The 14611-nt window shown below is 43.5% G+C and overlaps 1 protein-coding gene across 3 annotated transcripts in view; it reads left to right on the top strand.

Moving 5' to 3' along the window:
* Nucleotides 1-14611, top strand: part of SYNE2 (spectrin repeat containing nuclear envelope protein 2) — a 324116-nt gene that overhangs the window by 156068 nt on the left and 153437 nt on the right. For 2 of the 3 annotated variants that reach the window (XM_058655529.1, XM_058655528.1), the window contains exons 1-4: nt 7199-7268; nt 8837-8992; nt 9921-10186; nt 11921-14021. In XM_058655529.1, coding sequence (XP_058511512.1) covers nt 7260-7268; nt 8837-8992; nt 9921-10186; nt 11921-14021 — 2532 coding nt within the window. In that variant the 5' untranslated portion in view covers nt 7199-7259. Of the gene's footprint in view, nt 1-966; nt 1119-3103; nt 3414-4785; nt 4951-6890; nt 7152-7187; nt 7269-8836; nt 8993-9920; nt 10187-11920; nt 14022-14611 lie in introns of those variants that run through there. The other variant, XM_058655531.1, reaches the window with a different exon arrangement.

The raw sequence follows: 14611 nt of genomic DNA, 5'->3' as shown, positions 1-14611 counted from the left end.
GTGTGATCTTGGATATATAAAAATGTCCTGTTGAGGTTGTTACCCTAACTGCACATCTTGTAAATAGTTAAGTAAGGGGTGATGTTTAGCGCCACACTTTTCAAGTTGGAGTTTGTGGTTCAGTATTCGGCCCTGGCTCCTAACTCCAGCTTTCTTCTAATGTGCACCCTGAGAAGCAGCAGTGGTGGCTCCAAGTCACTGGGTTCCTGCCACTCACAGGAGAGACGTGGGCGAAGTCTCCAGCACCTGGCTACAGCCTGGACCATCGAGGGCGTTTGGGGGCAGTGAATCAGTGAATGGAAATTCTCTCTAGTCTGTCTGCCTCTCCAAATACAATAGTGGAGAGGTAGGGGGTATTTGCCAGGGATTTTTGACCATTTCATGAAAAGGAAATTGAACATCAGGAAGAGGGTATGGACGTAACCAACTCAGACTGATGAGTGTTTATTGAGATTCACTGCCGTACAGCTTGCAAGGTGACGTCTTAGTCTTAGTATCAAAAATGAACAGTCCATTAAATGGAACCCACAGGAAGACTCGCCACGATCTAAAGCTACCACAGCTCTCCGGGCATCTTGTACATACTTGTGTCTCATACTTCCTCAGTAAATTGATTTCTGCCTGAGGTACGTAGTGAGGTCTAGTCTACTTAGGTCAGACCCCAGATCTGCCATCCACAAGTTCCCCCGCAATGTCTGTGCCCGCTGGCCACCTCCCCGGACTTTTCTCTCTCCCTGGGGAACATCTACTAATTCTGAAATTGAGTCGGATGCAAAAATCTCATACTGTGGGATTGGGCTCACAAACAAGTTGAAATCATTACAGGGAGATAAAACAATTGCTTCTTCATTTTGTTAAAAGATCATTTTGAAATAGATTCTGCAGTGAAATCTTACAACTGAAAAGATATTATATGTAGCATCCCTATGTCACGAGAAAGAATAAAAACATTTTTATTGCATTCAGGAAATCATTTTACTAAAGCCTGAAGGGGATGCCAAAATACAGTCCATCCTGAGGGAAGCTGAGAGCAGCGAGGCGCCCTCTGTCCAGGAGACGCTTACTGACATCAAGAGCCGTTGGGACAACACACTCTGTCTAGCCAACACGTACCTCAGGTAAGGCCGTGCCTGTCAGCACCACTTTCCTTATTTTCTTGTTGCCTGTAGAATCTGTAGTAGGCCTGCTGCATGTGCCTGCTGGGTTTGGATGGAGTATCCGTTGGGGAGACGGTCCGTAACGTCAGAGGCAGCTACAAGAGGAAGAGCTCCCCCGACCAGATGTGAAACCTCACCTGGTGCAGCAGGTGCATGCGTCAGCCCGTGGAGATCCTAAGAACCGGTTCTTGTCTGTTGTTCCACTTTTCTCACCCTGTTTCTGTACCCAGCTTCTTCCCCTCACACAGCCTCCACAGCAGCAGCGTATCCCCAGGGAATAAACTGTTTATTTGAAGATATATTTTTTAAGGATTTATTTATTTTTATTAGAAAAGCAAATATACAGAGAGAAAGATCTTCCATCTACTGACTCACTTCCCAAGTGGCTGCAATGGCTGGAGCTGAGCCAATCCAAAACCAGGAGCCAGGAGCTTCTTCCAGGTCTCCCACAATGGGTGCAAGGTCCCAAGGCTTTGGGCCATCCTCTACTGCCCTCTGAAGCCACAAGCAGGGAGCTGGATGGGAAGTGGAGCAACTGGGACACAAACTGGTGCCCATATGGGATCCCGGCGCATGGAAGGCTAGGACTTTAGCCACTAGGCTACCCCACTGGGGCACTCTAAGAGATTCTAGAACGCACAAAATGTGGACAGATGTTGGCCAAATCCAGTGGACTGGATTAAGCAGTTGAAAATTCTCAATTCATAATCTGAAATGGTACATTTGATTTTTGGAAATGTGCATTGTGTTTTTCTAAGGAGACAATCAGATCAAAACTAAATTTAAGCTATGGGAAGGATATACTAAATGGTAGACATGCTAAATTTTGCTTTTATGAAAAGTTAAATGAAGGATAGTATAACTAAATATAATAACAGTGGCTTGAAATTCAAATTATTAAATATTCTGTAGCCAAATTATGAAAAAATAAAATTTGTATTTCAGTGATGCTACAAAATTTCTACTTTGATGTAGAACTAAACAGTGCTATTTTAGAATGTTAAACTAGTGCCATTTGAATATTCTTTATAACACTAAAATAGTTTTTGGAAATGGGATTTTAAAATAAATTATTTCGATGCAAACATATATCTTCTTTAAGATTTATGAATTTATTTCAAAGGGAGAATTACAGAGAGAGGAAGAGTTCTTCTGTCCACTGGTTCACTCCCTCAAATGGCCACAGCAGTCAGGGCTAGGCTGGGCCACGCCAAAATCTAGAGTCTGGGGCTTCTTCCAAGTCTTGTACATGGGTGGCAGGAGCCCAAAACCTCGAGTCATCTTCTGCTGCCTCTCCAGGCACATTAGCAGGGAGATGGATTGGAAGTGAGGCAACCTGATGTTAAACCTGCACCCATATGGGATGCTGGCTTTGCAGGTGGCAGTTTAATTGAATAATAAATACTACAATGCCAGCGTCAAGGCAAATATATTTTGTAGGCTGCTTCTATAAGCAGTGGTCAAGAAGTTCATGGAAGATGAATATTATGAAAACTTATTCAAAATTTTTTGCCCCGGGGCCAATGTGGTAGCCTAGCAGCTAAAATCCTCAATTTATATGTGCCGGGATCCCATGTGGACACTGGTTCTAATCCTGGCAGCTCCCTGCTTGTAGTCTGGGAAAGCAGTCGAGGATGGCCCAAAGTCTTGGGACCTTGCACCCCAGTGGGAGACCTGGAAGAGGCTCCAGGTTCCTGGCTTCAGATTGGCTCAGCTCCAGCTGTTGCAGCCGCTTGGGGAGTGAATCAGTGGATGGAAGATCTTCCTCTGCCTCTCCTCCTCCCTGTATATCTGACTTTCCAATAACAATAAAAATAAATAAAAAAAATTTTTTTGCCCCGGAAGAATTCTACTTCCCATAGCTTTTTGAAGTCCCCTTGTAATTGCATATGTCCTTCCTGTGTGGTGTATGTAATTTCATCTGTCAACTCTTTTGTAACATGTAGCCATCAAGAAATGCTTCTGCTAGAAGGAGAGAAGTATTTGAAAAGCAAGGAAGACCTGAGGCTGATGCTCACAGACCTGAAGAAGAATCAGGAAGCTGGGTTCGCCCTGCAGCACGGTCTGCAGGAGAAGAATGCTCAGTTGAATATTTATAAGAAGTTCCTAAAGAAAGCCCAAGACTTGACATCCTTGCTGAAGGAGTTGGAATCTCAAGGAAACTACCTCTTGGAATGCACTAACAATCCCAGCTTCAGCAAGGAGCCTTGGCTGGAGATAAAACTCCTGCATAGAAGTCTGCTTCAGCAGCTCCAGGTGGGCGGTCCACGTGCAGTGCTCAGCTGTGGTTCCAAGGATGCAGGGTTTGTGTGTGCACCTGTTTCTGCTGCTCTTGTTCTTTTGGTAAACTGAAAGCCCCCAACATTTAGCTGATTGTTTTTAGGTGAAAATGCAAGCGGCAGGCTGGGAGTGAAGATGTTGTTGGGATATCTGCATTCCTTATTGGAGCGCCGGTGCCAAGTCCTGGCTCCCTCGTTTTTGCTCCAGCTCTACCACCGCACATCTTGAGAGGCGTCGCATAGTGGCCCCAGTACTTGGGTCCATGTTGCCTTTGTGGGACATTCAAATTTGAGTTTCCGGGTCCCAGCTTCAACGTGGTCTTTTTTTTTTTTACTCATTAATTACATTGTATTATGTGACACAGTTTCATAGGTACTGGGAATTCTCCCCACCCCCTTCCCACGCCCTCCCCCCACGGTGGACGCCCTCCCCCCACGGTGGACGCCCTCCCCCCACGGTGGACGCCCTCCCCACGCCCTCCCCCCACGGTGGACGCCCTCCCCCCATGGTGGATGACTCAGCTGTTTTGGCAATTTGGAGAGTGAGTGAACCAATGGATGAATGTTCTTCTTCTGCCTCTCTCCTTCTCCCTGTCTATGTCTCTTTGTGTCTGAAATGAATAAGCAAATAAAATGCTTAACAGTGGAGAAATCAGTCTAGTTTTGCTCTAGCAATCCATTGGGTATTATTTGATGGCATCATTTCCCCTAATGGAAGTCTCCTCGGGGTATTCTGCTGGGTTAGATTGTTGGGTGCGTTTCTAGGAAGGGGACAGTGGCAGAACTGTCCATCCATCTGTGAAGTGTCTGCTGTAGTAGCTTATGTCCCTTATTTTGCCTCCGCCGTCTTCTCCGTGTCCTTCCCTTCTGCATTCAAATGAGTTCAGACATAAAATGTCACCTCGTCTTAAAGAAATATGATCTTGTAGTAGAAATTTGTATCTGTCTTTGTATACTGAAATTCAGATTCCATTAAGGATTAGCAGGATTATGTGTTCTGTTCCATGCAGTTAGCAGGAGTTGGGCAGGGTCGAGGTAGACCCGTTTGATGTGGTTGTTTGGTTCAATAGTTTACAGGTTTTCAGGGAGAACATCTGAAGATGGTTTTGCTTTTGAGAAAGGAATGCTCTTTCTTAACACATAGGGTGGGAGGTTGAGTCTTTGGAAATGAGATTTTTTGTAGTAAGATATCTCAAATATAACTTCCTTGAAAGTTCTGGATGATTTACTTGTCATGTGGCTGTTTCACGAGGAAACTTACTTAAGCAAGTGCTTAGTTGGGTCATGATTTTCTGAGTGAAAAAACTCCAAGAAATGATTTGTAACGTATTGGTGGTTTTACTTTTCAGGATTCCGTGCAAAAGTTGGAAGGTCATGTTCAAGAGCACCATTCCTACCAGGTTTGCATCACAGACATGAATGCCACATTGGACAGTCTCTGCAAGGAGTTTTCCAGTTTTGCTGAGAAACCAGAGGCTCAAATTGCGGCTGAGGAGAAGCTGCAGAAACTGGAGGTATTAGGCAGTGTCCAGGCACAGCAGACATTCTAAAAACAGGCGTTGGTCTTCTGTCAGATTTACATGGCATGAAGACTCTCTGACAACTAAAACTGGGACCAATCCGGGACAAACGAGAATGTTCTTTAGTGGCCGAATCCATTTATCAACTTAGTTGAACCGTTACTACTTTCATCTGCTTTGTGTTGCTGCAAGGAGATACGTGAAAGGTTTATTTAGCTTGGAATTGTTGGCTTGGCAACTGGTGAGGGTGGCAATGATGGAGGTGTGTGGGAGAAAGGTCACTCAGGGACCCAGGAAGCAGAGAGGGTGGCAGGGCCCTGTGCAGGCTTTTGTAGCCAACCTCTCGATTAGAACTGCCTTCGGAGGGATGTTCCCGCTGACCTAAGGACTTCCCTGTGGGTCTGCTGCCCAAATGCCCAACATTGGATGAAGCTTCCATCCTTGGGACCGGCGTTGGGAACCGCAGTTAAAGATGGCTGTTGGAACACCCACATTCCGTGAGACTGCCTGGGGTTAAGTCATGGACTCTGCTCCCAACCCTAGCTTCCACTAGTGTGCACCTGGGAATGCAGCAAGTGATGGGACCAGTGGTTGGGCTTCTACCACCCAAACAGGAGACCGAGGCTGAGCTCCCGTTTCTTGATTTTGGCTTGGCTGAGCCCTGTCTGTCGTGAGCATTTGGGGAAGGAATGAACAAACTTAATAATGCACTCTTTCTCTGTGCCTCTCAACAAATAATTTTTTGTGGAGTTTCCATCCTCTTGATATCAATATCTGGTGGTTTGGGGTGTTCATACCTACATGAGGCCAGTAGCCAAAGATTGCTCGGGCCGCAGCAAGCACCTTGACGCTCAGAGGCCCTTGGGTGTCTGTCTATGGCTCCTGGATGCTTCTGTCTCAGAGGCAGCCTGGTGATCCCAAGGATACATGTAGCTATACTGTAAGACCTGGGGTGAGGGGGGGAGTTTCATGTTAGTGTTTTCATCTTGAGTGGCTAGAAGTGGTGTGATTTTTACCGTATTGTCATCCTCCAGGCCTAAAGTAGAGATCTTGAATGCAGTCTTGTTTGTAAGACTCTCACTCCACCTTGCACAGCTCCAATCACATGTGCTGAGGCACTGTGACCCTTCCTGTACAACTTTCAAACATCTTTCCTGGTTTCTCATGATTTACACACCTGAGAGGTATCCTTCCCAGGAACACAAGGTGGAGTGTTTGCTAAGCCACTGCCTTCCCAGGGCCTGAGTGGCAAGTTGGTGGGCCGGGCCTCCCAGTTCCACACTCACGACCCAAGCCTGAGACCTGGGTATCCGATCCAGCAGACCATCCCTTTGAGAATGGTGTGATGCTGAGACAGGGCTGGCTCCTGGCTTGGTAGTGGGAAGCTGCCAAGTGAGGCAGGTTTAAGACATTCAAGGTGCTGAGTGGGTGCTGCTGATGTGGAAGGCAACAGCCTTGCTCTCAGGAGTTCAGACTTGTTGAGAAATTTAGAGCTCAAAGGCTGCTCAGAAACTATCACACTCAGACTTTCCATTGTTCTTTCTTTCTTTCTTTTTTTTTTTTTTAGCATATAGAGTTTGAGACGAAGAGACAGAACGCATGTGCTCATGAGTTGGTTCACTGCCTGCAGCAGCCAAGTTGGGCCAGGCCAAAGCTAGGAGCCAGCAGCTGGGAGCTCCAGCTAGGTCTCCCCTGTGGATGGAAAGAACCTGATTACTGAGTCAACACCTGTGCCTTCCAGGGTGCACATTAGCAGGAAGCTCGAGTCAGGAGCCAGAGCCAGGGACTTTGTGAAAAGAGTTGATAAGTTTGCTTTAAAAAAAAAAAAAGTATTTTCCACTGGTTACGTTGATTATTGGCATTTTACAAAAGTGAACCGTCCCCACCGATTGTTCTTTGACAGCATTTTGTAACTCTCCCTTCTCCACTCATAGGAGCTAGAGAATCAACTCCGTTTACAAGATGACACTTTAGACAAGATTTCAGCTTTAGCAAAATCCGTCAAGCAAAATACGTCTTCCGTGGGCCAGAAGATGATTCAAGATGATGTAGAGGCACTTCAGCGTAAACAAAAGGATTTGGGAAGCCGAATTGAGTCTGCTAAGGAAGAGACGGAAAGTTGCCTCAACAACATGCTCAGGTGGAAACACTCCACAGAAGAGGAAGAGAAGTTTCCTCTGCCTGGTGGAGAACAGGTCACTTGTGAGGCGCTGGAGGCTGCTCCCGAGGAGAAGGAAGGGGAGGAGGAAGAAGAGGAGGAGGAGGAGGCAGCTGCGGTGGAAAAGTGGGAGGAAGACCAGGAGATGAACCAGGTAAGCGCCCAGGAAGGCGCTCTGAGTCATTGCCTCTGTTGGGAGTGAGGAGGTGTGGGGCTCTGAAAAGAGGGGAGTGAATCAAGCGTTCTGATTTCACAATTAAGTCCTCCATATGCGGGCTATTTATGAAGTCCACTTACTAAAAGAGCCCTTAGAAAACCATCCAGGTTTCAATGGTGAAACAGCCCCGTTTGGGCTGCTAAAATGTCAGTCATCAATTTCAGGTTATTCTTCTCCCTGATTGGTAATCAGGTACACTTTCTTGGGTCAAGAGCACAAAGGCAAATTAGAACTAGTCAAAGAAAAGAAAATGTGCTTTATCCTGGTTCTCAGAAAAAAAAAAAAAAAAAATCCAGGAGCCCAGTTATGTATATCTGCTTTTTTTTTTTTTTTTTTGGTTGATTTTTTTTTTTTAAATGAAATCAGAGACTGTTTAAAAACAATTGGTTTCTTTCTTTTTCTTTCATTAACCCCATGTTGCAAATAGACTTCAATTGTAGCGCATCAGTTAGTGGGAGGATGGCAGCATCTAGGCTGGTGGTTCTCCCTGGGGAGAAGGAAGAAGGATGCTATTTGACTTCATTCTATTTTTTCCCCCAAAGATTGACTTATTTTTCTTGAAAGAGAAAGGGAGAGACAGAGAGAAAGGTCTTCCATCTCCTGGTTCACTTCCCCAAATGGATGCTGTGTCTAGAGCTGTGTCGGTCCAAAGCAAGGAGCCACGAGTTTCTTCCAGGTCTCCCACATGGGTACAGGGACCCAAGGACTTGAGCTGTTCTCCACTGCTTTCCCAGGCGCATTAGCAGGAAGCTAGATCAAAAGTGGAGCAGCTGGAACATGAACCACTGCCCTTGTAGAATGCTGGCCATGCAAGCGAAGGGTTAACTTCCTACACCACCGCACCAGCTCCTCTTAATTTCATTCTGAACCCCCAAATGGGTACATTTTCCTGCTGTTTTAAGGCATAATTTGCTATTGCTATCATAACACACTGATATTCCTTCTTTCTAGCTGTTTAAACTCCCCCCAGGGCCCAGTAAATCACATTACTTTCCTTGACACATAGTGAATAGCAAGTATAAATGGCTTTGAAAAGTTCACGGAAAATGGGATTAAAAGATGTTTATTTTCCTGCAGCAAAATGTTGAAACACATGCATACAGGAGATCCCCAAGAAGTTCATGAAAAACACCTGCTATGGTAGAAATTGTCTGGTTGAAACTTACTATTGCCACAATAAGTCTGTTTGGTAATTTTGTTTTTCCATGAAATATTTGAAACACCCTTATAAAAACATTGGAATGTTTTTCCCCTCCTGTAATTGTTTTATGGAAGATTCTAGATTATACTTCTAAATAGAAGCATAAATAAATAATAAATAATTCCTGTCCTTTCTTGTCAGAAAACTTTTGTGGAAGAAAAAAATGTCTTTGGGAGTGCCCAATTATACTTCTTCAGTCTTTAATCCAAGCAAACAGAAGCATCTGAAATGGTTTTACAAGAAAAATAAAAATTATTCACTTGAAAGATATACTATGCAGCAATTAATCTTCTTATGTTTGCAGAATTCAGCTGTGGAGACCATTTTGTCAAAACAGCTTTCAGTTGATGTTCAAGGAAGCATGAAAAACAACGAGGATGAGCAGAAAGTTAATGAGCTGCGAGATCAACCTTTAGAATTGGACATGATGTTAAGAAATGAACAATTAAAGGAGATAGAGGTATGAGAGGTTGGAAAACATTGCCAGCGTGATTGCATCGCCCATCCAGTGCAATACAATCTCTTTTAATTACCAAAAACTTGCTTGCACAGAGTGAAAAGTCTTATTTAACCTTTGCCCATGCTCAGTGTGGTAACTATATAATTATGCACTCCTCAGCAAGTTGCATCAATCTTTTCATTTAGAAAAAGGTGGAACTGTTTAATTTGTCTTCTTTCTCACAAAGTTCTTAAAAACTTACTCAAGAAAATTTGAAGATTCTGACTTGTTATCATTCCTTTTCATACTCATGCGTATTCCTCTGAATCTAACGGAGCCCTTTTATTTTTCCTAATGAGCAAAGTTCTGGGGTCTTTCTGTTTTGCTTTGTTTCAGTTTTCTGTGTTTACGTAGATACGTTTATGTATTTATATACGTAAAGCCATGTGCTCCAAAAATCCATTATGTGGCTGTGCTCTTAAATGTGGAACTATAAGCGATCCCTTGCAATTCTAGCTAAGTTTACATCACAATAAGTATGTATTTAAAACAGCAAAGTGAGGTGATATAGGTAAATAATAAAAATCAGGTGAACCTTCCTTTAGTCATTACAGAATTTTGTAAGGTAGTAGGATGAAGTCTTAGTCTTGTTTTTAACATGATTCTAGGGGTCAAATACTTTTAAGTGTTAGATATTAGCTTGTGTACAAAGGGACTATGAGGGTATTTCACAAAGTTCATGGAGAACAGAATTTTTAAAAGGCTTATCTTGCTGTAGAGGAATTTTGGAATCAGTACATCCTGTACCGTTTCCATGCAGCTTTTGAAGACTCTCTGTATTTAAAACATCACCTTGGGCTGGCATATGTTGCTTGAAGCGAGGAAGAAAGAAATGAAATGAGTGAATGAATGCATGCACATTTACTGGTTTTGCATGACTTGATTTTAGGAGTTACTTACCCAGCTGGAAGCAAAGAAAGCCGCCCTTGAAGCACTGGAACCAAGCACACACCTGAACCAAGCTGAAAACAGTGTCATGAGTCTCCGTGATACAAGATACCCAGCCCAGCACTTGGACAGACTGCTTCAGGCACTTGTGACTTTGAAGGAAGATAAAGAAAGCCAGTATTGTCTCCTGCGAGATTTTCAGGAACAACTCACTGCAGCCCAATGCTCCAGGAAAGCCATGTTGACAGAGAAGGAGAGTGTCAAAGGGTGAGTGTGAGAATGGAGGGCTTGTAGCCTTTTCCTGGCAGGTGTAGTCTCTGCTCCCTTGGCCAGGCAGGGTGTTCAGAATTCATCCTGGGATGGGATGTCATGCTTTCAGACTTCTGTTAAAGGAATTCATCCCACGTGGGAGCAGTCTTTGTCTGCTTTAGTTGCTGTCACAAGATATCCATCGCCTGTGTGGCGCATACCTATCAGGAGTTTATTTCTCACAGTTCTGGGTGCTGGCAAGTCCAACTGAAAACCTGGTGGGGGGCAGGAATGTGGTGCAGAGTGAAGCTACTTTGGGGGACGCCCGCTTCCTTTTTAGAGTGTCTGCCTTTGAACCCTGCCTCTTGCCTCTGATTTGGCTTCCTGCTAATATGCACTTAGGGCAGGAGCAGGTGATGGCTCAAATCCTTGGCTCTTTGTCACTTGGAGATTGAGTTCCTGGTTCCTGGCTTCAGCCAGCCTCAGCCCCAGCGTTTCAAGCATTTCAAGTGAACCAGTAGATGAAATGATTCTCTCTCTCTTTCTCTTCCTCCTGCCTTCCCTATTCCTGTCACTCTGCTTTTCAGAGAAATAAAAATAAAAGAACAACCTCACAAATAAAAGGCTCCTGCAAACATCTTGCCAGGTGAACATTCTGTAATTCATTCTTCACATGGCAGAATGAACCAGCAGTGTCTCTGAGTTATTTTTTTATAAGGGTCTGAACTCCTTCACAAACGCTCCCCAGTCATGACGTGATCAGCCCCCAAAGGGCTTGCCAGCTAACACCATGACATTAATGATTAGAAATTCAATGTATGAATCTGGCGGTGGGGGATGCAAATGTTGAGCCCATTGTAGAAGCCATTTAAAGAAACTGTTGTGGTGTCATACAAAAAAAAGTTAAATTATTGAATATGTTTTATGAAATAATTTCTTAAGCAATTCATTCTATAAATACTGCAAATAGATATAATTTCTGTAGAATTTAATGTTTCTGCCAAAAACGGACTCTCAGCTTTCGAGGGAAAAGGAACGTGTATAATTATTTAACATTGAGTTTTAAACAGTTGGATACAAAGTGGAAGTTTATGTGTTGTATTATCTTCTTTTAACATATGTACTCCTTTCAGCTTTGGAAATGGTGGCAAGCTGTGGTGTATTCTTACTATGTAAATATATCCTCATTATTTAAAAAGTTGGTTTTATACTTTTACCTAAATAGGATTTTCTTTCTTTTCTCTTTTTAAGACTTATTTACTCAGAACCAGGATCATGGCTTAGCAGCTTGAGTCTCTGCCTGCCATGCCAGCCTCCCATATGGGCATCGTTCATGTCCCATTTGTTCCATTTCCAATCCAGCTTTCTGCTAGTCTTCCAATACCTTCCCAGTTGTCTCTTCGGGGAGTTGAATTTGGATGTGGAGTAGCTGTAACATAGGAGCTAGCACCCAGAAGGCATTCTGTCATTACAGTTGGCAGCTTTACTTACCTTGTCACAACACTAACCCCTTCCTGTGTTGTTCTTTGTTTTTCTCGTTAGTTGTTTTACAGGTGAGTTTCTTACATTGCCACACGCTCATCGAAAGCTACAGTATTGAAGAATCTAATTTTCATTTTAAGAACTGAACTTGTAGAGACAACCTACTTCTGAATTCAAAGCACAACTGATTTTTTTTCTTTGACATTAAAACACATATTAATGTGCACTAAGTTATTAAATGTTAACAAGCTCTCTTTTTACCCTTTTTAGAGGATCCCTGGATGCTGCAACCTATCTGGACAAAATGAAGGAATTGTTGGCATCCATAGAAAGAGAAAAAGGGTTTTTAAGCAAGCTGAAAATTGAGTGGGAAGATGTATCAAAACTTCTGACTGATATGGATAAGAAGTTGTTGGAAAGCCAGATGCAGCAGCTTGCACGTGGCTGGGAGCGAGCAGAACAGCTGGTCCAAAGGAAGCAGTCCCAACAAGCAGTGCAGTCTGCCGAGTTCACCTCCATCATGAGTCAGGTCCGCGACCTGGAGCGCTCTCTGCAGCGGCAGCAGCAGTGTCTACAGTCATGGCTGCGATCCTCTGACAGTCAAGAGGGAAACCCAAGTGTGGTTGCCTTGGCTACTGAGCTTCACACGACCAAGCACCGATTTTCTGTCTTGAAGGGGCTAGCTGAACTGCAAATGAAGAGGATTTGGGGAGAAAAAGAAAACATGATTTTGGAAGAGGCAATAAATAATTTGAAAAATCAATGGGAAGCCTTGGCGCCATTAAATCTAGAGGTAGAAAATCAGATTAAGAAGTGTGACATAAGGAGCGAGGTGAAGGAAGCCACCCAGTGGATTGGAAATCTGTTGGGGGAACTCACTTCCCCAGTTTCCCTTCTCCCGGAGGACATTGTTTCACAGATAAGAAAGTGCAAGGTGACACATGACAACATTCTGGATAAGCAGCAGACCCTGGAATCCTTGGTTGGGAAAATCAAAGATGGCATCTCTAATCTCCCGTCAGATGAGAGCAATGATTTAAATGAACTCCTGGTGGATTTACAGAATCAATACCAAGCACTAGTTTTAAAATCAACTCGAAGATCCCAGCAATTAGAACGTCAGTTGGAAGACAGAAGTAAGCTTTTTGGCATGATAGGGCAGGTGTATTGTACACTGCAGAAGAATGAATTGCTCATGATGGACAGGGCGGGTATGACCTCCACTGGGGCGGAGCTGGAACAGCACCTGGTCACTTTGAGGGGATCCCAGGAGGAACTGCAGGAAGCTGCGAACCTAATCTCTACACTGCTCCAGGAATTGAGTGACATCAGTGAAGGACTGAGTGTGTTTGAAAGACTATTTCTGGATGATCAGTTGAAGAATCTTCAGACAAGGGTTGGCCAAACACAGAGGTTCGTTGAGAATACATGTAGGGAAGTAGAACACAAGTTAAATTTTGTGAGGGCATTCCAGGAAAAAGTATCTGTACTTCAGAAGGAAGTTGACAGTATACAGCACAGCAAACTTCTGCTTCATCAAGCAACAGACCAAGATACTAAAAAAGAGCTTCATGGTCTTAAAGATAGACTCATGAGTGTTCAGCGTTGCATCTTACAAGTATTGAAGCTTAAAGAAGTGTTTGACTGCATGGGACTAACATGGGATCATCCACAACTTGACCAACTGCAAGTCCAAATACTTGAGAAAGAAACACGACTTGAGGAACAGATTAAGCAATTGGATGTGCTGGTGGCAGAGCGCAACAGGTGTCAGGAGGCACTAAGTAAGATGAAGTCTGTGGACTGGCACATTAAGAAGAGGGCCGAAGCCCTTGGAAATGCTGCAGATACTTCACCAGAAACGTATCTGCTCGATGCTCAGATTCTAAACCAGAGAATCGAGAAGGCCAAGTGCTTCCATGATGAGATGATAAGGAAATTAAGTGAAAGTGAGGCCTTCGAGGATGCATTCAAAGAGAAAGAAATAGAACAAATCATGCAAAATGCGAAAGACAATGAGAAATTACACAGGCTTCTCCAAAACACGATACTAGAGTCGCAGCCAAAAGAAATAGATGAAAAGACTCTTCAGGACACGCTAGAAAATTCTTTACGTACTTTAAATCAGATAAAATCTCAGTTGCAACAGCCTCTAGTTATAGACCCAGACATTACACATATTCAGAATGAAAAGGACAATTGTGAAGCTTGGCAAGAGCGAGTTCAGGCAGGAGTGCACATTCTTAAAGCTGTGGTTGTCCCTGAGAAAGCAGAAGGGGAACGCCCACATGCAATGAGTGATGTGGATACAAAACTGGCCGACATTGAAGATCTTCAAACGCAGCTTAGCGCAAGCATTGATTTGCGCACGGTAAGTTATAACAAATAAATAACGGGGCTATTAGGGCACCTCTTTTTAATTCTGTGGTTTTGGGTGTCACCCTAGTTGGTGTCTGTACTTCTAAAGAAATGATGGGCCCTGTAAAGCATAGGTCCTACAGCTGGGAAGAGCTGTAATGAGCCAGTGTGAAGTCCTGACTCATTCTGTATCTCAGTGCAATGCTCTGTGGTTTAGGAAAGACAGATGTGACATTTTTGTTTCTGTTTCCTTCATATCATCTATAGAGTTCAGAAAGCAGTGTGTGTGTGTGTGTGTGTGGTTTGCTGTGTTTCAGCATAGTCAGGTGTTATGGAAGGATGAAGTTTTTAATAAAGTTTGGAAAAATAGAATGAAAAGACAAGTTCATGTTGGTTCAAAAACTTTTTGAAATCCACACCTACAGAGGGTCTTCTTGAGGCTTAAGGAAAATGCACATTATTAAAAACTGTGCTGAATTTTTTTAAACTTGCACCAAAAACAAACTTACCTTTTGATTCCATTTTCCCAGGAGCTTTTTGAAGTATTTATATGGTATAGAGAAAAGAACACCAATGGATATTTGTGTTTTAAAACGTAGAATG

The sequence above is a fragment of the Ochotona princeps genome, chromosome 26 (assembly GCF_030435755.1).
Source record: "Ochotona princeps isolate mOchPri1 chromosome 26, mOchPri1.hap1, whole genome shotgun sequence".
Lineage (NCBI taxonomy): Eukaryota > Metazoa > Chordata > Mammalia > Lagomorpha > Ochotonidae > Ochotona > Ochotona princeps.
Note: the sequence above shows the minus strand (reverse complement) of the source record. Positions and strands in the feature narration are given on the sequence as shown.